We start from the raw sequence: 20,518 nt of genomic DNA, 5'->3' as shown, positions 1-20,518 counted from the left end.
CTCCAGATGACACCAAATGGACTAGATATCCATTTGTATTATTTTTTTGGTTTTGAAACCCTTTATAGAATTAGAGAGGACTAAATGTCTTATTAGGGTCCATTTTTTGGGCTATAAACCCAAAAATTCTAATAATAATAATACTCCCTCCGTCTCAAATTAAGAGACCCAATTTCCCTTTTGGTTTGTCTCAAAATAAGGGACGCATTTCCCTTTTTATCATATAAAATTCATTAAATTTCCAACATTACCCTTTATCTCTATATTACACATTTGTGCTCAAATATATATTGGCGAACAACCAAAAAGGTAACTAAATCAAAATTACTTAACTAAGAATACTTATTTAATTTTTTTTTACTACGAATATTTTGTTCTTTAATTTTATACGATTAATACATACACGAACTAAAAAAGAAACAAACAAATCAAATTAAAAGACAATGACATCAATTGTTTAAAAATTGACTAACAAATACGTGGAAGTAAAAACTTTGTCAGACTATTGTTTAAAACTTGATTCTGCATGCATTTTTGTATTCTTTGTCTAAATCAAGTTTTGACAGCATACTTTTTGGTTGATTATATCTAATTTTACTCTCAAAAACAAAATTTAAGTTTCAACCAAGTTTTACCTCCAAAAAAATTTCAAGTTTCAACAATTTTTTTGTGAAAATATTTGTGTCGATGGAGGAATTCTATAGAAGTCTATTTGTATTTGCTTGATTATTGGTAACAATCTAACTTTGAAGAAAAAATACCATCCAATTTAAAGAAAAAATACCATCTAATATTAGGAACAATTTATATTGTTACCAAAAATAATTTGACCATTAAATTTGAAATCCAAGTTTCCTCCACCCATTTTCGGTAAAGAAATTCATTTTAGATTTAGTCTAAAAAAAGAATCACACAAATCTGAACATTAAATGAGGGTATAAGTGAAAGAAAAAATACGTGAAAATTTTGAAGGATTTTATGTATGGGTCTCTTAATTTGAGATGGAGGGAGTAATAATAATAATAATAGCATGGATGATGATAACTCATATAGCTAGTTCTGCAGGAGGTTGAACAAAAAAAAGTGTAAATCGTAGAGATGTTTTTAATGGCACCTTTTAAGTGTTTTCCTCAAGACTCTATAAAACTTCCCTCTCAATTCTTATTTAGTCGTCTCCAGTTGTAACCAATTACATCTACAATGTATTAGTAGTAGCACATGCATGAGGGTGCAAATGCCTCCTAAATGGACCATAACTTCTTTTCCATTTTGTGTAATGACCACCTACTTATTTCTTTTTCTTTTTTTTTGTTGAAAAAATGACCATCTATCTGTATAATATCATCATAGAGATATAGAATGTTAATTATATTTCTATAAACTATATAATTATGTTAATATATAGTTTATAATATAATATAAACAAATACTTAATCTTATCATAAAGAGTATTACAATATACTTATATTATAATATATATAATATGAATATTTATAAATATATACGGAGTATAAACAAGTGATATATAAATATATAATATACATATTATAAACTACCATTTATATAAATATCATAATATAAGTATATTGTATTATAAACCTATAAATATATATTATAAACTACCATTTACATATTTTTCTAGAATATATGTATATCACTTATATAATATATTTATAATATATACTTATATATGTTATACTTATATATATTATAATACGGAGTATAATTATAAGAATAATAAATAAATATCATAAATATTTATTATATTTGTATATTACATATTGAAAAACAAGTTATATATTTAAATGTTATAAATATATGCATAATATTTAATATATTTTTATAAGGTACACATTTATATTTATATATATGTCAAAATATATATTATATAATTATATATATATGTTAACAATATATTATACTTATAAGTATAAGTATATATATATATATATAGTTATAGGATAATTTTAAACTATTTATATAATATAATTATCATTCTGCTTATCTTGTGTTTAAAATGGTTTGCATATATTGTTAATATAAACTACGTTGTTGACAAGATGGACATTGCCAATGTTGAGGATAAAGACCCGGATCTCATGAGTAAAACTTTTATCAAAGATACTATTTGATAAGGATTAATTAGTTTGTTCTAGATGGTCATTGAGTTGTTTTGATAGTTACCAAATCTTTTGTAAACAGTGAGATCTCTTCTCTGAGATCTCACTTATCTATTTGTTACAACTTGTATTATATATAGACTAGGGTATAGCCCGTGCCTCCGGCACGACCAAACTTATTAACTACTTAAGCACCCAACCCATTCTACTCTAGTTTTATTTTATTTCTTTTTGGTTTTGCCTAAAAAGGTTAATCATCCTTCAATATATCATTATATTTATCCTAGTTATCCTTCAATGTAGCATTATCAATTGGTTTCACCTACAAAAGAGCCTCAAGAAACATGTCTAGTGGGAACTATATAAGGATATAAATCTTAATGTTGTTTGAGTGTGTGTAAACAGAACTTGATTGAGTGGGTCAGAGTTGTTGATGTCTCGAGTAGGATCAAAATGAGGTCCATAAAGATGCATTTACATATCAGATTTTTGTTTGGGAAATTTTACACCACTAAGTTCGTCAAACAAAATAACGTATCCATTCCATGAAAAAGTTACATTGGAATTAATATTTATAGGTACCATTAAAGTTACAGATAGCAACATCTATTTTGTCAAAAGAAAACTACACTAAAAGTTACCACAACATAAAGTTACGGATAATCTTATCATCTTGAAACTTGTTCAAATACTCCCTAATACCTAAATGATTGGAGCGACTTATAGTCAGATTTGTGTGAAGCATATTGAAGCCGATGAACTGAAGGACCACATTCTCACCATCCCAAAAGTAATGTGTATATGACAACCCCCAGTGCTCCAAGCATCTCATTCTTTTTATACCCACGTAACACAACTGAGGTAGTTCAACAAGAAAAAAAACGTAACACAACTGAGGCAACATAATGAACACCAACCACATCAGTAGGAGTTTTCCCTGAAAACGCAAATTAAAAATAACAGTTTAAATGAGGAAGACTGAAAGAGAATCAATGTACTTCTGCAAGTACGGGTAGCAATTTCAAAGGAATTATAGGACACCATCAATTGAGACAAAATACCAGACTATCATCACAAAAGAAAAATGTACCATATCACCAATAAATTTGATCTCTTTTTTGACATGATAATGTATAAAGGTATAAGAATCTCAGATTCTGAGTAAATTGCATAATGGTAGTTGATGTGGACAAAGATTTCCGCTAAACACATTCGTGATAACATATATAAAGATGCTACAAACAATAAGAGAACTATATCACATATTCATAACTCATATAGACACACATCAAACGGTATTGAACTGCTGATGTATTACCAAATAAACCAGGAATTTTTTTTTAACTCGCACTACCCAAGCTATTATAGTTTCACCAACTTCAATATGGTTTCACCATCTTAACATATATTAGTAACAAACTATAATGGCATTAATACTGCATTTAAGTCGAAACAAAAAAAAAAATCTTCAACATACTCAACAATCATTTTAACTCAACTTTATTAGAACTTCACATTGGACTCTCCACCATGATTATCAATATGAACACTATTATCTAAACCATACACAAATAGACGAAAAATGAAATAGAATTTGAGAATTGTAACTGGCAAGAAAAACACAAACATCCCAAAATCGATCGTATTAAATTGCGAATCCTCACTTCGAGTAACGAAAAGAAAACTCTCGGGGTTTCAAATCTCGATGCATAAAACCTAAAGAAAAGAATGGCAAGCGTCAACAACACCAACTATAACCATAGTATATGCCTTGCTGACATATAAATGTAGGGAAATGAAACTGTTTTATGTACTTAATCACTTCAATACAGAATATATAATATCATTAAGATCTGAAACCAGAGAAAACATATAAGAGTACCAATAAGGCAATAAGCATGTAAGAAAGAACAGAAATTTTTCTGAAATTTGGTAGTTATATAATTTAATTGCTAGACGGATAAAACAGTAATTCACAAGTTGGTATACGGGATTTCTTCATCGAACAGATTGAGATTTCAATAATTGACACATCCAAGCTGGGCGATCAAACTATCATAACAGTAAGAAGATGCAGTTCATAATTCCTTATCTCGAAGTGAGTATCCTTTTACTGATTTAAATTCTTGCTATTGCTCATACTTCCTGTACTTTTGATCTGTATAAAGTAATATCAATTATGTGAATGTGAAATGTTGAATTTAGATACGAACTTTGGAATATCTTATATGTTATACCCATAGAGTGTATTTTATTCAAAATAAAAAATACTCATATAATGTATACATCATCTTTTTGCTCATTTTGTGTTAATGGATCTATCTACACTCATATTTAGAACTTGACCTTCGCCCTATTTACAAAGGGTTAACAGTTTTCCTCTATACAACCTATCAAAATTTATTCGGAAGTAATACAGAAGGGTTGTTGTCACCGACCTATTCGTATAGAACTTTAACATTGTACTTGATTCAATGTTAGAAAGGCAAAATTTCTTGCATTTTTTTTAAGGAAACATTTGCAGGTACCATATAATATATGTAGAGAAAAGCATGTAACTTGGTAGGCATCGATATCATTTGACCCTGTTTCCATTTACTTGAGCCTAAAATTCGAGAATCGCTTGTGAAATTTTAGGATTAAATCTGAATTTAAATGAGGCAAAGGAAGAAAATAAAGTAAAAACAATGAATTCAAATGAGCCTAAGATCAGTAAACCCAGAAGAATAAAATGAAATGAAGAAGATGAAAAATACCTGTAAACCAAGACGGGTATTCCGGACTTCACTGTTGAACCTACAATAGGTATTACACGTATTTCTAGGTCGAGCAACTCGTAGTACAATATCAATATCCTACAATCATGGTGGAATCGTTTTAACCACAAATGAGCCAAAAATTAGTAAAACCCTAAAGGTAGAAAATGAAACTAATGAGAGAGATATTAGCAAAGAGAAAGGAAGTAGTTTTGTAGAGAGTGGTAGATCTGAATTAATGATTTGAGTAACTAAATGAGAAGGAGGAAGAATGTTGATGAATATACCTGGATTTCAGACTGGCTTTCAGTCAGTGGGAGGAGATCTGTCTGCAATGGTGCTTGCTTCTATCTATCAAACTATGTCTATAATCCCTTATCTATAATAAAGATAAGGTTGCTTCTATCTATCAACCTATTTCTATAATGCCTTATTTTGCAGCTATAAAGTAGTTACATGACTCTAATCGCTGTTATAGTACAGTGTCGAATTGATACCAGGCGCTTAGTTGCCTTGTACTACGCTTATATAATATTCATGTGTATTGCAGCAGAAAAATCTTCCAAAACCTAGACATGTGCGACCTCCCTCCATTTTCTCTAATTTGTAAGGTCTAGGACGGACGTGCAACTCATGTTTATTTCGCCTTGGAAGAGATTGTTATGGTTGTTGATCAATCATCCAATTAAGTCATGAAAGGATCCAACCCGGTCCAGACTATATTGGTGGTCGAAAAAGATAAGTCTGAACCGCTGGGAAACATTTGTTTATTGAGTGTATGATGAAGGTGCATTCTTTCTATTAGGCATTTCATCAAACACATATATGGCAGCATCAAACACATTTCTACTCAATCATAATAACAATCAAAATCAAAATAACCTTCTACTCAATCATAATAACAATCAAAATCAAAATAACCTTCTACTCAATCATAATAACCATCAAAAATTGCATTATCCACAGAATTTATGAAGGCTGAGAAACAAAGGAGCAAATAGTATCAGTAGGACAGTGAGACCATTACAAATATTGAAGTATCCAGAAGCTATTTTAATGCATCAAATTAGAAAACACTAACCTTCTCAAAGAAACATTTGACGGCTCTGATGCATAATTTATCTATGAGAAAACACTAACCTTCTACTCAAACAAACATCACAGAGATTAAGACTAATTTATCAATGAGTAAACACTAACCTTTCTTGGCATGGCCTGAACAAAGATCAAAATTTTAAACTGTCTATGAGAGAAATATGATTTCAGAGTGGCTTTGAGTGAGGGGGAGGAGATGTGTTGGTGAACGGAGAAGATGCGCCGGTCAGCAAACAGGAAATCAACGTGGAGAAGGAAGAGGAGGGAGTAACGAAGGCTATAGGTGGCCGGGTGCCCACTTAATAGATTTTGCTTGATCTAACGATCTATACTAATGCTGATTTGGGACGGACGGCTGGATTTTTCCAGGAGTTTGTCCCAGTCAGCACACATCCACCTATTTTATTATATAGATAGTCGAATAAGAATATTTTCCTAGCACAATTTTTTAGAGGCAAATTGTGTTATTAAAATAGTATTAAAAAACCGAATAGTAAAAGGAAAATTTCAATGAGCAATAAACAGTAAATTAAATAAGTCACTTATCTTTTTGCAGAGCTGAAATCAAGTATTAAACGAACCAACCAAAAAGAATGAACCTGGAAATAGACTGGTATAATTATGGTGGAACAGAGGCACAAGTTTAACTCGCTTTCCTGAAGACTTTAAACGCCCCTGCTACCGTAGAATTAGGTATTGCTTTGCAGTATGTCAACGTAGTCCCCTAGGATTCAACTATTCCTTATCAAAATTGAAGAAACAAACTTCAGTTTTGATCTCCTGATCTTGACAGAATTTAGAGGCAGAGAGAAGTAAACAGAGAACTGAGAGAGAGAGAGAGAGATAGAAGACGAAATATTTTTTTTGTGTCTTTTCCTTCTGGGAGTTAATCCCTATTTATAGAATACGAAACCAGATCATAAGACCTTGGGTTGTTTTGATCCAACGGTGGAGAAAAAAATAGCCAGTAGTGGAAGAAGAGGTCTGAGAAAATTAAGGCAGTGGACTCTTTCCACTAGCCAGTAGTGGAAGAAAAAGTCTGAGAATCTTAAGGCAGTGGACTCTTTCCACTAGCCAGTAGGGGAGGAAAAGGTCAGAGAAAAATTAGGGCATTTCTCTGGTAGACCAAGACCGAGACCGAGACTGAGACCGAGTCCGAGTCCGGGTCTGGGTCCGGGTCCGGTTTCGAGTCCCGGGTCGGGTCGGTGACCCGACCCGCGAGGGTGTGAAAGGTATAAATCTAAGTGTGCCTAAGGTAAGGGTGCCTCTAAAAAGTGATGGGTCTCTCCTCCGGAGAGCACTATTGTAACCCCAAGGGCCACACCCCTTTACACCCAACTTTATCCTTATAAACACAAGCTAGTTTTTCTCTTTGAGAGATGTGGGACTAAAGTAATTTGTGTGTAAAAGTCTCTTTAGCTCAATAGAAGTAGTTATTAGATTTTATTCAAAACCCTACTACTAACAATCCCCCACATGAATAAAATTAGAAGAGCTGATTAGAAGATAAGAGTGCGAGGCTTTGTGTATCAGAGAAGGTGTCGTTATGGCTTTAACCTTTGCTTTGTGATGGTTCGTTGGGACTACCAGTCGTTCAGTGAACATAATGTTCTGGAACTGAACTTCTGTTTTGTAGACTCGGTCAAAAAACCTCACACACAAGTCCTCTGATTTCTGTCAAGATCATTCGGTTGTGCTCGTTATCGGCCATGAGCATATCCTAGTATTCATGAGCGCTCTAAAGAATAGCCTAATTCTCATAGGAAGCGGCCCCACTTCCACACTCATATAAGTGAGTCCATCAAGGGTGTCCTGTTCCACCCCACTTGGTATACCCAAGCTATAGATCTCATCCCCCACATTGAACAGGTACACTCGCTTTGTCATAGAAATGGGTAGGAGATTTCTCCCTTCAGTGTTTACAAGCTCTCATCTACAACTTAGTTGTCCCATTGAACCAAGGTCATGGGATCTCCAATTCCAAGGTTGGGTATCCGTCATAGATGATTTACTCTGATATGGGCTTTAGCCCCATCCCCCTCGACGTTAAATTTACAACATCTCTTGATAATCCTTTCGTCAAAGAATCTGCCAAGTTTTCCTTAGATCTCACAAAATCTATGGAAATTACTCCATTAGCCAATAATTGCTTAATCGAGTTATGCCTACGGCGAATATGTCTAGACTTTCCATTGTAGATGTTGTTTTTAGCTTTAGCTATTGCAGCCGTGGAGTCACAGTAAATCAGAATTGAAGGCATTGGTTTAGGCCAAAGTGGAATATCATCCAAGAAGCTTCGTATCCATTCAGCTTCTTCAACGGCTTTATCAAGTGCGATGAATTCTGATTCCATAGTTGACCTTGTTATGCAGGTTTGCTTGGATGATTTCCAAGCAACAGCAGCTCTTGCTAAAGTAAAAACAAACCCACTCGTGGATTTGGATTCTTCAGAGTCTGAAATCCAGTTTGCATCTGTGTATCCTTCTAGAACCGCAGGATACCGTGAGTAATGTAAACTGTGTGATAATGTGTATTTAAGGTATCTTAGTACCTTAAGTAGTGCATCCCAGTGGGTCTGTCCAGGATTACATGTGTACCTGCTCAGTCTGCAAACCGCGTAAGCAATGTCTGGTCTGGTGTAGTTCATTATGTACATAAGACTTCCTATCACCCTAAAGTACTCTAGTTGGGATACTGCCTCACCCTTGTTCTTCTTTAAGACTAAGGAATGGTCAAAGGGTACTCTTGCAGGTGAGGAGTCAAATTGATTAAACTTCCTTAGTACAGACTCGATATAGTGTGTTTGACTCAAGATAATCCCTTCAGGTTTTCTTATTACTTTTATCCCTAGAATTACATCTGCTTGTCCTAGGTCTTTCATTTCAAAGTTTTAAATCAGAAGTTCCTTAGTTTGGTTTATTATCTCTAAGGAAGTGCCTAGGATTAACATGTCATCTACATGTAGACATATAATCACATAACACCCATTTACACATTTAGTGTACACACATTTATCTGACTCATTAATCTTGAACCCATTCTCTAATACAATTTGATCAAATTTTTCATGTCATTGTTTCGGTGCTTGTTTAAGACCATATAGGGATTTAATGAGTTTGCAGACTTTGTTCTCTAGCCCCTTGACCACAAACCCCTCTGGTTGGTCCATGTAGATTTCTTCTTCTAATTCACCATTTAGAAAGACAGTTTTTACATCCATTTGATGTATCTCTAGGTTGTAGATTGCTGCGATTGCTATTAGAATTCTAACCGAAGTGATCCTTGTGACAGGCGAATAAGTGTCAAAAAAGTCAAGTCCTTCTTTCTGTCTGAACCCTTTGGCTACTAACCTAGCTTTGTACTTTTCTACTGTGCCATCTGGTTTTCGTTTCCTCTTAAAGGTCCATTTAATTCCTATGGTTTTAGCACCTGGAGGTAAATTAACGAGTTTCCAAGTGTTGTTTTGTATTATGGAGTCCATCTCACTTACTACCGCTTCTTTCCAGAATGGTGCATCTGGAGAAGTCATTGCCTGACTGTATGTTTGGGGTTCATCTTCAGTCAGGTAAGTGAGGAAGTCAGGACCGAAACTGTGTTCTGTCCTAGCTCTCTTACTCCTTCTAGGTTCATCATCTGAGAGTGGAGTTTCTGAGCTAGTGGAAGGTCGACTAGACTCAGGGTCTTTCCTTTTTAGAGTCTCACTCTTTCTAGGGAAAGTGTTTTAAAAAAACTCAGCATCTCTTGATTCTAGAATCGTGTTTGAGTTTATGCTGTCAACGGAAGAATTTATCACTAGAAAGCGAGAGGCACTACTGTTCTGTGCATACCCTTTGAATACACAATCTATAGTTTTAGATCCTATCTTAGATCTTTTAGGTAAAGGTATTGCAACCTTAGCCAGACACCCCCACACTTTTAAGTGTTTAAAGCTAGGCTTTCTACCCTTCCATAGTTCATATGGAGTTTTATCTTATGTTTTAGAGGGTACTCTGTTAAGCACATAACAGGCAGACAGAATAGCCTTTCCCCACAAGTTAAAAGGTAACCCTCAGCTTACTAGCATAGAGTTCATCATTTCTTTTAGTGTTCTATTTTTCCTTTCTGCTACCCCATTGGATTGAGGTGAGTAAGGAGCAGTTGTTTGATGTTTTATGTCGTGATTCCTACAGAATTGAGTGAAGAGATCTCCTACGTATTCTCCCCCTCTATCTGATCTAAGGATTTTTATCTTTTTATTTAGTTGATTTTCTACTTCTAGTTTGTAGGTTTTAAAACTTTCTAAGGCTTCATCTTTGCTATTTAGAAGGTAGATGTTACAAAATCTAGAGTGATCGTCAATAAAAGTTATGTAGAAGCGTTTGCCTCCTCTCGAAGGAGTTGCTTTTAGGTCTCCTAGATCAGAGTGAACTAATTCTAGCGGTTCATTAGTTGTTCTTTCTACGGTTTTAAATGGTTTCTTTTTAAGTTTTGTCTCTACACAAATTTCACATTTGTCTTCTTTTTCTTGTTTAGTTGTAGGAACGTATCCTTGTTTCATAAGTCGTTCTAGAGTGGAGACACTAAGGTGTCCTAACCTACCATGCCAAACATTTGAAGTACTAGTAGGATTATGCACAATCGAGTAAGCAGAAGAAAATACTTTATTTAATTCAGAATCAGAAACAACATTTAACTTAAATAAGCTCTCAGTACAATACCCTTTCCCCACATAGACCCCCCCTTTGGACAGAATGACCTCGTCACTTTCAATCACAATCTTAAACCCTTTCTTGTTTAGTACCGAAACAGAGATTAAGTTTTTCCTAATTTCAGGAACGTGAAGCACATCATTCAGAGTCATGGTTTTTCCAGAAGTCATATTTAGAACAATCTTCCCTTTTCCTACAATTGTGGACGAAGAGTTGTTACCCATATACAGTTGTTCTCCTGTTTTTACTTGGTTATATGAAGAAAATTGTGACTTTTCTGAACAGATGTGTTTAGTGGCTCCTGTATCGAACCACCAATCTCTAGTGTTCGTCACCAAGTTGGTTTCAGTTACCATTGCACAAAAGTTCTCTGTTTCGACTACGTGAGCAAGATTGGGTCTTGGATGTTTGGTCGGGGGGTTAGGGTTAGGGTTTGCTTTCCTGTGTCTGCAGTTCTTGGCTAGGTGACCAGACTTACCACATACATAACAAGGTTTAGAGTTACCTTGGTTAGGCTTGAAACCAGCCCTTTTGAATTTAGAATTACCTTTCTTCCGCTGGTTAGAAGGTTTGTAATTGGTAAGCTTTTTCTTCTTTACCTCTTCCACGATGTGAGCTTTAGATACAAGTGAAGCAGCCACCTCATTTTTCTCCTGTTTCAGATGTTCTTCTTCAACCCTGATTTGAAGAATCAAGTATTGCATGTCAATGTCCTTCCTTTTGTGTCTGAGTTTCTTCTTGTACTCATTCCAGCTGGGTGGTAGCTTTTCAATAACTGCAGCAACCAGGAAAGCCTCATCTATAACCATTCCCTCAGTTTTGATTTCATTTAGAATGAGCCTTAGTTCCTGAAATTGGCTTACTACAGATTTTTCATCTTCCATTTTGTAATCCAGAAATCGTCTTACTACGAACTTCTTAATACCTGCATCTTCAGATATATATTTCTCTTGTAGAGAGTCCCATAATTCTTTGGCAGTCTTAGTATGACAGTAAATATCATATAAGATGTTATCTAAGCAGTTCAGAATATAGTTTCTCCATAGATAGTCAGCGTTATTCCAGGCCTCTACTGCTCCAGATCTACCAGGTTCATTTTCCCCCACAACAGTGGTAGCTGGTTCGGTTAAAACATAGTTTATATTCAAAGTGGTTAGAAAAAATAACATTTTTTGTTGCCATCTTTTGAAATTTTGACCATCGAATTTCTCTGGTTTTTCATTGCTCATCTTAAATTCCATTTTCAGTAAAACAGTAAATTGTTTTGGTCGATTTTGAAAAGGGAATGTTTTAAAGTCTTCAGATTGTTATTAAAATAGTATTAAAAAACCGAATAGTAAAAGGAAAATTTCAATGAGCAATAAACAGTAAATTAAATAAGTCACTTATCTTTTTGCAGAGCTGAAATCAAGTATTAATCGAACCAACCAGAAAGAATGAACCTGCAAATAGACTGGTATAATAGTGGTGGAACAGAGGCACAAGTTTAACTCGCTTTCCTGAAGACTTTAAACGCCCCTGCTACCGTAGAATTAGGTATTGCTTTGCAGTATGTGAACGTAGTCCCCTAGGATTCAACTATTTTTTTGTCTCTTTTCCTTCAGGGAGTTTATCCCTATTTATAGAGTACGAAACCAGATCATAAGACCTTGGGTTGTTTTGATCCAACGGTGGAGAAAAAAATAGCCAGTAGTGGAAGAAGAGGTCTGAGAAAATTAAGGCAGTGGACTCTTTCCACTAACCAGATCATAAGACCTAGACCTAGACTGAGTCCGGGTTCCGGGTCGGTCACCCGACCCGCGAGGGTGTGAAAGGTATAAATCTAAGTGTGCCTAAGGTAAGGGTGCCTCTAAAAAGTGATGGGTCTTTCCTCCGGAGAGCACTATTGTAACCCCAAGGGCCACACCCCTTTACACCCAACTTTATCCTTATAAACACAAGCTAGTTTTTCTCTTTGACAGATGTGGGACTAAAGTAATTTGTGTGTGAAAGTCACTTTAGATCAATAGAAGTAGTTATTAGATTTTATTCAAAACCCCACTACTAACAAATTGTGGGGTTTATCAAATTTCCTGGGACAACGACCTTTATTCTTCCTCATCTTCGACCCACCAACTCTGCCCACCACCATCAATTCTCACCAACTTAGTTTCTCTCTCTTCCCTTCTCTCTCCTCCTTCCTCCCTTTCTCTATCTATATGTTATGGCCAGAATGGCAAAACAGGTAGAGAGGGAGGAAAAGAAACAGAGAGGAAAGATAAATAGAGGGTGGTGGGAGGAAAGGAAAAAAAAGGAAAATGAACGAGAGAGAAGAGAATGCGGTGGCAGTAATTGAAGGTGGTGTCGGATGTGGTGGTAATGGCAGTCATAGGCAATGGTCCGATGAGATGGAAAGAAATTCTGGATAAAAATATTAAATGTCTGCTTGGGAAACAAAAGAGTAACAAACTAAAGACAAAATCTACTTCAAATTTTCTACCCCATAATTTTTCTTTTTTTCGCAAAGCTGTGGCAGAGGAATGCAACACCTGAGAACCTCCTCTAGTTCTACCAACGAAGAGGAAAGTTTGGTAAAACGAGCAAACAAATTGGCTGTTCAATGGTTTCCAAATCTAAGCTGAAGGCCTGAGCTACTACTGCTTATCCTCAACTACCATAAGGGACCCTTCAGTGTCACTTGATTCTACCACTCTTTCGGGTCACATTTTGTGCACTTAGTCCAGTCTAAAGATACGGCAGCCCATCCTGGTTCATTGCACTAGTGTACAGCCAACCACATTTCTGACTACCACTACAACCATAGTGAAAGTAGTAAACATCAGATTATGACGTGCAAAGAAATTCCAAATTTAAGAATAAGAGTTTTCAAACTAAACCATTACAATAATCTTTATCTAGATGAATAGCCAACACAATGGATCACACTCATGGGAAGAAATCAATACAAGCAACACAGGAAAAAGAGTAAAATACGAAGAGTAATACAAATCCGTCGGTGTTGTAATTAATTAGTACTATAAATCCAACCAAATCAAACTCGAAGCAAAGAAGGCCCAATCACCGCAGAGCAGAAATATCACAAGTAACACTCAAATTCTTAAAGTACAAAATGATAGCATATAAAGAGAAGTTAAGTAAGATCATCTTCTTCTAGTTCTTTGGCCTTCAGTTTCTCTTTCACTCTCAACAGAAGTGTGGTCTTCCAAGCATCCTGTGTGCCATAATATAAGTTAACAACTAAGAGAACCCAATGAAGTTATACATTATCTAAAGTGTTCTGAACGCAGGTCACATTAACTTGCTAAAAATTCCAAATCCCGTCTCACAAGAATCGGGATAATAGCTTTTAAGGAGTTAGATTTACATGTGGACAGAAACTTACCAAGCGTGTCATGCTATCAAATTCCTTGACAACATCAGTGAACTTAGCAACATCTTCCTCATCAAGCGAAGAAGCCAAGTCCTGCCATATAATAAATATATCACAAAGCCTGGTGCATTAAACTTCCAGACTAAATATACGTGTTAACAGTATAGGAGGTACCATATAGTGATACAGATCACTTAAAAGCTTTAAGATACAAATTCATCTTAATCCATTAAGCTAATTCATCTTTTTTTACCATCTAAGGATAGAAACATATTACAATCCAAAACCCGAAAAAGGAAAATGTATCATAGATGTCACAAGTTACTCACAGCTAAAAACTTGTACTCGCGTGTTCCTGAGAAAGTTGGATCCAACTCCTGCACAAGAAGGCATAATAAACTTGAAGAGTTGGGTAAGTTAACAGTAAAACTTAAGATGCAGAAACAGAGGCATATTAGACCTGATAGCGCTCCAATGCATTCGTTATAGCAACAACATCGCCTTTACATAGTTGACAAAGACCAGCATTGAGAAGATATCCTTTAACACTGTACTTTAGAAGGTTATTGTTGAGCGACTGTTTTGCTATCTCTTCATAAATCTCGATTGCCCTGGGATACCTGTAAAACAAAAAATAAAGATTTTTTTCTTGTTCAAGCATAAGCTACAGTACTGAGAAATTTGTGATTGGGATTTTTAACACTAAGGAGAATGCCGAAAAGATACTGCGCGCATGATAAACCAAAAGGATAGCCAATTTCTCCAGGTTTCAGAATATCAGTGTAACATAGAGTCGATATAAAGTCCCCAATCAAAAGAAAAATATTTTGTGCAGCACAAAAAAAAAGCACATCCAAGATAATGACTCACTGTTCCAGTTGAGCAGAGAATTGTGCAACTTTCTGCTTGCACTGGTTTGCCGATGTGGTCACTTCCTCACTTTGAAAAAGATCAGCAGATCTTTCAAAGTAAACAATTGCCTGCTCAAAGTTTTGTTCAACCTCATACAGCTCTCCAATATCCTACAAATGAATCAAAATTCATAATTTTTGCCAACATTGACCATTGTTTTCAGCACAAAGTCAACGTGAACTAAAGTAAATTATGTGACATCTTTTACCTTGCAATATCTTGCAGCCATGTTAAACCTGCCAATTTCCATGAATTGATTCACTGCCTGATCTAAGCATGAAATGGCCTCTGCAAATCACCTCACATTTTTTCAGGACATTTGAACAATAGTAGAGTAATTAACGTGTCTTTGTAAACAAAACTGCTTAACTCAATATTCATACAGCACATATTTCTGATTCAGGAGCTCATTAGGTGTTCTTTGACACTGATTAAGGTGCCGTTCTTTTTGGAGGTCTGAATATGAATTACACATGTGCAATTTAGTTGTTATATTTTAGTTCTTGTATGCATTTACTTGTCTATTAAACTCAGACCTTGAAACAAGTCTTCTTCTCAAATTCAAACTTGTTTTCATAGTAGAAAACACCTAAAAGACAAAAGCATGCAAAAGAAATTTACACACAAACTTGACTCGGATTTCAGACCTTTCAACAAACAACACCTAATAAACACACAACTTATAATTTGGTAACAGACTCCCATACATGTTTTCATAATTTTAAAGTAGATAGAACAATGAAAACTTCCAATTTTACTGTGTCCGCTTTAACATTTGAAACTCGTTATTTGTGTTTTGAAAAAAATATGCACCTTTAGCAGATACTTTTTTGTAGCAATTTGCAGCATCTACATAAGCCGAAGCAGCTTCATGCTTACTATCCATCTGTAACACGAAGTAAGTGACTAAGTGTCATCAAAGAAGTACATTAAATGATGTATTCCGCAAAACTCAAACCTTCAAGTGGCATCCAGCTAGCTTAATGTACACAGAGGCAGCTTTATCCCCTGAAAAACGACGAATTAATTAGAGGGTTAGCTTTAAATGGGATAAGAAGCTGAAGCTATTCAACAATGACTTCAGAATATGTAGGTAAACCATGAAATTAGGATCAATGAGATCAAACATAAAGAAATGAACCAACTTTATTAATTCACTGCTTTAATTGATCCGCCACCTACTACATGATCATAGTAAACCATGAAATTAGGATCAAACATAAGAAATGAAAGATCACATGTAAGGGAGAAAACATAGGAAATTAGGGTTTATTATTAGCTGATAATTCAAATGCTCATCGTTTTACCAATTTCAACCACAATTATTACATCTAAAGTCCGCCTATCTACAAATAGATTGAAGCAAATACCTAAATTTGTAATTTCTTTCATTTGATCTGATAAAATCGATCACAAAAAACTTACAAATAAATCAAGGATTCGACGAGATAAAGAAAATACCTAATTTTTTTAACAATCGTCGACGAAAAAGAAACGAGAATGAGCCAAAGAATGATGTAAAGAATGAGAGAGGGGAAGAATTACATACAAGATTTGGCAAGTTTGAAGGAATTAGCAGCTTTTTCGAATAAATCAGCAGCATCTTCGTATTTGGAGCCAAACAAACCCCATCCATTGATCTTTTTCTCGGCTTTTTTCTCGAAATCATCTCCTTTCGCAATTAGGTCCGCCATCACCGATTCTTCAAGAACTACACAGAGTTACAGAGAGAGAGAGAGAGAGAGAGAGAGGTGAGGCCGTGAGGGTAGGTGAAATTACGATGGGGGGAAGGCGAGTCGGGGAAGAAAGAGAGATCAGAGATAGCGTAGACGTGTCGAATGAGTCGTTCGCGCCTCGTGCTGGGTTCAAGCTCAATAGTCGATGGGCCTGGCTGGAATGGCCTGGATCGCCGCAGGTTATACAATATGGGAATTTCTATAGGCGCCTCCTAATTGTGTTGGGGTATATACCTATTCTTCTTCTTTTTTTGGAAATTATAAACACTTATTATTTCTACTTTGTTTTTGCAAGTTATTATTTTTACCTGCCACACTCGCATCTTCTTTTGACTTGAACAAAAAAATACCTTACATGACGGTATAAAAAACTCTATTTGAAGATTTTTTTTTTTTTGCCAAGGGTATAAAAAACCCTATTTGAAGATTTTTATCACCCACATCAGCAGGCTATTTAACTATACCTTAAGAGCATCTCCAATGCAAAATTCGAAAAAATCTCGATTCACCCTATGTGTCAAGCTTCAATTGAGATTTTCACTCTTAGGTAGCGAAAATAAAGATCCTCAAATTTTCTGTGTCTCTAATGCAACTCTAAACTTATCTTATTTACATATGTGGCATAATCATTTTTTATAAATAAATAATTAGTTATTTTAGAAAATATAGAAGACTCGATTTCTATTGGTTGAAAATCAAATATTGATGACTTGGACAATTAGAGATATCTTAAGAGGACACTCTATAAATAGAGTGTCCCTTTAAGATATATCTATTCCGCCCTCGACACGTCATGTTAGAGATCCAAATAGAGTGTTGCACTGGGAGAGTTTGTAAGAAAAAACACTAAAAAATCATATGTGGCACTCAGAGATTCTAAGATTGAGTGTTGCATTGGAGATGCTCTAAGCACTCTTTTTCTTCTCACCGAAATCATGGTGATCCACTGTCACTGAGCATTAGAAAACGAGCTCATATCAGCGAATTCAGATACCATCTAACATAGTTCTTGCTCCCCAAACTCTAAAACGATGAGGTATCTTCATTGTTGCAAATTATCATGGATGAAGCAAGTTCAAAAAATTTGGACAAATAGCAAAGGACTCTAAAAACTCAATTTTCGAGCATGATCCGGTCTCTAAAGAGGTATATGAACATTCCCTCACACACTATACATGTTTGATGATTTATTTGTTGGTTACACGAAGAAAAAATTTAGAGCGCTAAGGATAAATTGGTCTGGTTCACCCGAATTGTAATGTAGATTTTGATTAGACCGGACTGAATTTAACTCGAAAAACAACCGAGTGTAAAAGCATTAGATGGAATCAATATGCTCATACCAAGTTTCCTAGTTAAATTTCGGTTCAAGCATATAAAAAATAACTCCAATAACATAGGTAGTTGAAATCGGCATGCTCGAACCGTTTCCCTAAAGGAATATCGGTAGTGGTGCACTGAAAATAACTAAAAGTAAACATTGATAAAGTAAGAATAAATGTCAAAAGTGAAAACATAGGTATTTCATCAAAAAAAAAGTGAAAACATAGATAAACTATATGAAAAACTACTTTCTTCCCCTCTCCGGATTGGGCTTTCGCATTGCGTTTCGAGGAGGTGCCTTTGTGTCATTCTTCCTCCTAGAAGGGTCATCTTCTCCCTGACTAAGGGTGCATTTGGTAGTGGTTGCTCATTCAAGATTTGTGTTAGTTCTGCTCATATTCTCCCGTTAATGTTATTGGAGTCGGATATTAATATATAATATCCGTCGAATATTTATTGGATATCAGACAGCTTATCGGATTTGGATATGCCTATATGCAATCCGATAAGTTATCGCTTATAACCCTACATCGTAACCCTTCTTTCTTATCTTTCTTTTCAACACAGTTGGTACCCTAGTTCCTTAAACGAGTGTGATTTGGTGAGTTTTTTTCAATTTTGCTGACTAGCAGTGTTTAAGGTGTTGTTTTAAGTTTTGATCCTGACCATTATCGTATTGTAAGGACATCAGTTTGATTAATAAAAAGATTATTTTGTTGTCCGTCACTTAGTTTAGACAAATCAATCTACTCATCCGTCCCAAATAAAAATTCCTATATAGGTAATCCAACTTATTTTCATGTATTTTCTTCTTCCACGTTTACCGTCATTTGTTTGATAACTTTTAGCGAAGTAATTCAAGGGTTACAATTTTCTTTCTAGAAACACATGTAAGTGCTTATTGCTAATTTAATTTCTCGCTTGATTGCAACTAAACTTTTAGTTGGCGAGTCAATCAAATTGGTCATTAATAATTTAGAGTAATTAAATTAATCCAAAAGAATGAATTTGTTTATTGGAAAAACCAATTTTTGTATTGAAAAGTGTCAAATGTCTTAATTAGCTTAATTACTGCACCATACGTTAAACATAAAAGAAAATGTATTCATGAAAAAGTAAGGGATTTTATATGATATATTAGGAATGCGACTCTTAATTTGAGATAGAATAGTTGACTATTAATTTGAGGTGGAGGGCGTAATTAATTTTATAAAAAATAGTTGAGTCAAACCGATACAGGTAAGGCATTAGTTGTCTCATCTTTTAGACAGGACAACCTGACAATCCGAGGTTTGGTATAAAAATCAATTCGAACACACGGTTTTATCTAAATTTCGGAGTACGACTAGTCTATTGTAACGTTCATGAACCACCATTTTTCTCCAAAGAAAGGTTACTAACATCTTCAAAAATGAATAATGCGGTAAGGAACGTTAGTAGAAGTAACCGAATGATATAATTTTGAAGTCGTTGTAGATATTTACGACATTTAAGAATTTTAATTTTTAGTTTGTATGGAAAAACTCGACGAGCCATGGAGGTGCCAATAGAAATTTGTAAAAAAAAAAGGTACTAATAGAAAGAGGTCATCCTGTGACGGAAGTCGAAAAGGTGGGGGAGGCACTATTAGCAAGAATTAGAGGCTCCAATAGAAATTCTCTATAAAATATTCGTCATAGAATTTTCGATAGACACCTCTGTATCTTTCGAAAGGTGTATACTGAGACCAACAAAATCACCATTACTTATTTTTGTTGCAATTACCATTACTTTGTTGTGAGGCTTCTTTCTAGTACAGTCCCTCCAAAAAAAGGCCGGTAATTATAAAGCCCAAAATTGGGCTGGAAATAGGAAATGGGCCCAATCTTAAAAATTAATTGAAAAAAACCCACTTTGAGAAAATACACTAATAACCCTCCTTAAACAAAAACAGTCCAACCTATCCCAGTTAAGATTACCGTCCAAACCGGTCCACTCCCCTCAAGTCAGACATGGTGTTAAATAACCCAAAACTTTCTCTTTCTTCATTCACTTTCTTTCTTACCTGGAAACCATCTCTTCTTCTCTCTACATCATCTTCAACTTCTCTCTCTAGATTTCTCAACTTTTCATCTCCATCTCCAAATATTTTATAGCTTCAGTTAAGGGTGTTAAAACAAAATCTAAAGGTAAAACGACATCTTTAAAGGAGTTTTGGTTCATAGAAAATTATCACCGGAAAAACACTAAACGTGGTGGCTCTTGAGAAATTTAGGTAAAATGATACCAATTAGGGTTTTTCGTTTAAAGGTGAATTTGTTAAAGAAATTTAGTGTTTTGTGGGGGAAACCTTGATTTTGATGATATGTTTGATATTTTACACATATTTGGTTTCTAATTTGAGATATTTGTTTCTTGAATGTTTGAAAGCTGGAGATGGATATAAACATGTCCTGATCTTCAATTTCGATGTTTATATGCTTGTTTTTTTATTGAGCCTTTGATTGTCAATAGTTATATTGGACATTTTTCGATATGT

General features: G+C 34.9%; 2 protein-coding genes across 2 annotated transcripts; both read right to left on the bottom strand.

The window, feature by feature from the left end:
* Positions 1 to 7,979: 7,979 nt before the first annotated feature.
* Positions 7,980 to 11,900, bottom strand: LOC147557777 (uncharacterized). Its single transcript, XM_086658936.1, has 3 exons — positions 10,546 to 11,900; positions 9,322 to 9,678; positions 7,980 to 8,487 (listed from the first exon to the last, which is right to left on the bottom strand). The coding sequence occupies exons 1-3, from the start codon at positions 11,898 to 11,900 to the stop codon at positions 7,980 to 7,982; spliced, it is 2,220 nt and encodes a 739-aa protein (XP_086515062.1).
* Positions 11,901 to 13,521: 1,621 nt separating this feature from the next.
* ALPHA-SNAP2 (alpha-soluble NSF attachment protein 2) lies at positions 13,522 to 16,830 on the bottom strand. Its single transcript, XM_086659368.1, has 9 exons — positions 16,491 to 16,830; positions 15,900 to 15,949; positions 15,755 to 15,827; positions 15,150 to 15,229; positions 14,900 to 15,051; positions 14,490 to 14,649; positions 14,359 to 14,406; positions 14,042 to 14,122; positions 13,522 to 13,870 (listed from the first exon to the last, which is right to left on the bottom strand). Exons 1-9 carry the CDS (start codon positions 16,633 to 16,635, stop codon positions 13,790 to 13,792), a joined length of 870 nt encoding a protein of 289 aa, XP_086515494.1. The 5' UTR covers positions 16,636 to 16,830; the 3' UTR covers positions 13,522 to 13,789.
* Between the last annotated feature and the right edge of the window lie 3,688 nt (positions 16,831 to 20,518).

The sequence above is a fragment of the Eschscholzia californica genome, unplaced genomic scaffold (assembly GCF_041429995.1).
Source record: "Eschscholzia californica isolate CP2 unplaced genomic scaffold, dmEscCali1.0.p SCAF_2, whole genome shotgun sequence".
NCBI classification, from domain to species: Eukaryota; Viridiplantae; Streptophyta; class Magnoliopsida; order Ranunculales; family Papaveraceae; genus Eschscholzia; species Eschscholzia californica.
The sequence above is the reverse complement of the archived record's forward strand: the minus strand, read 5'-3'. Positions and strand labels throughout refer to the sequence as shown.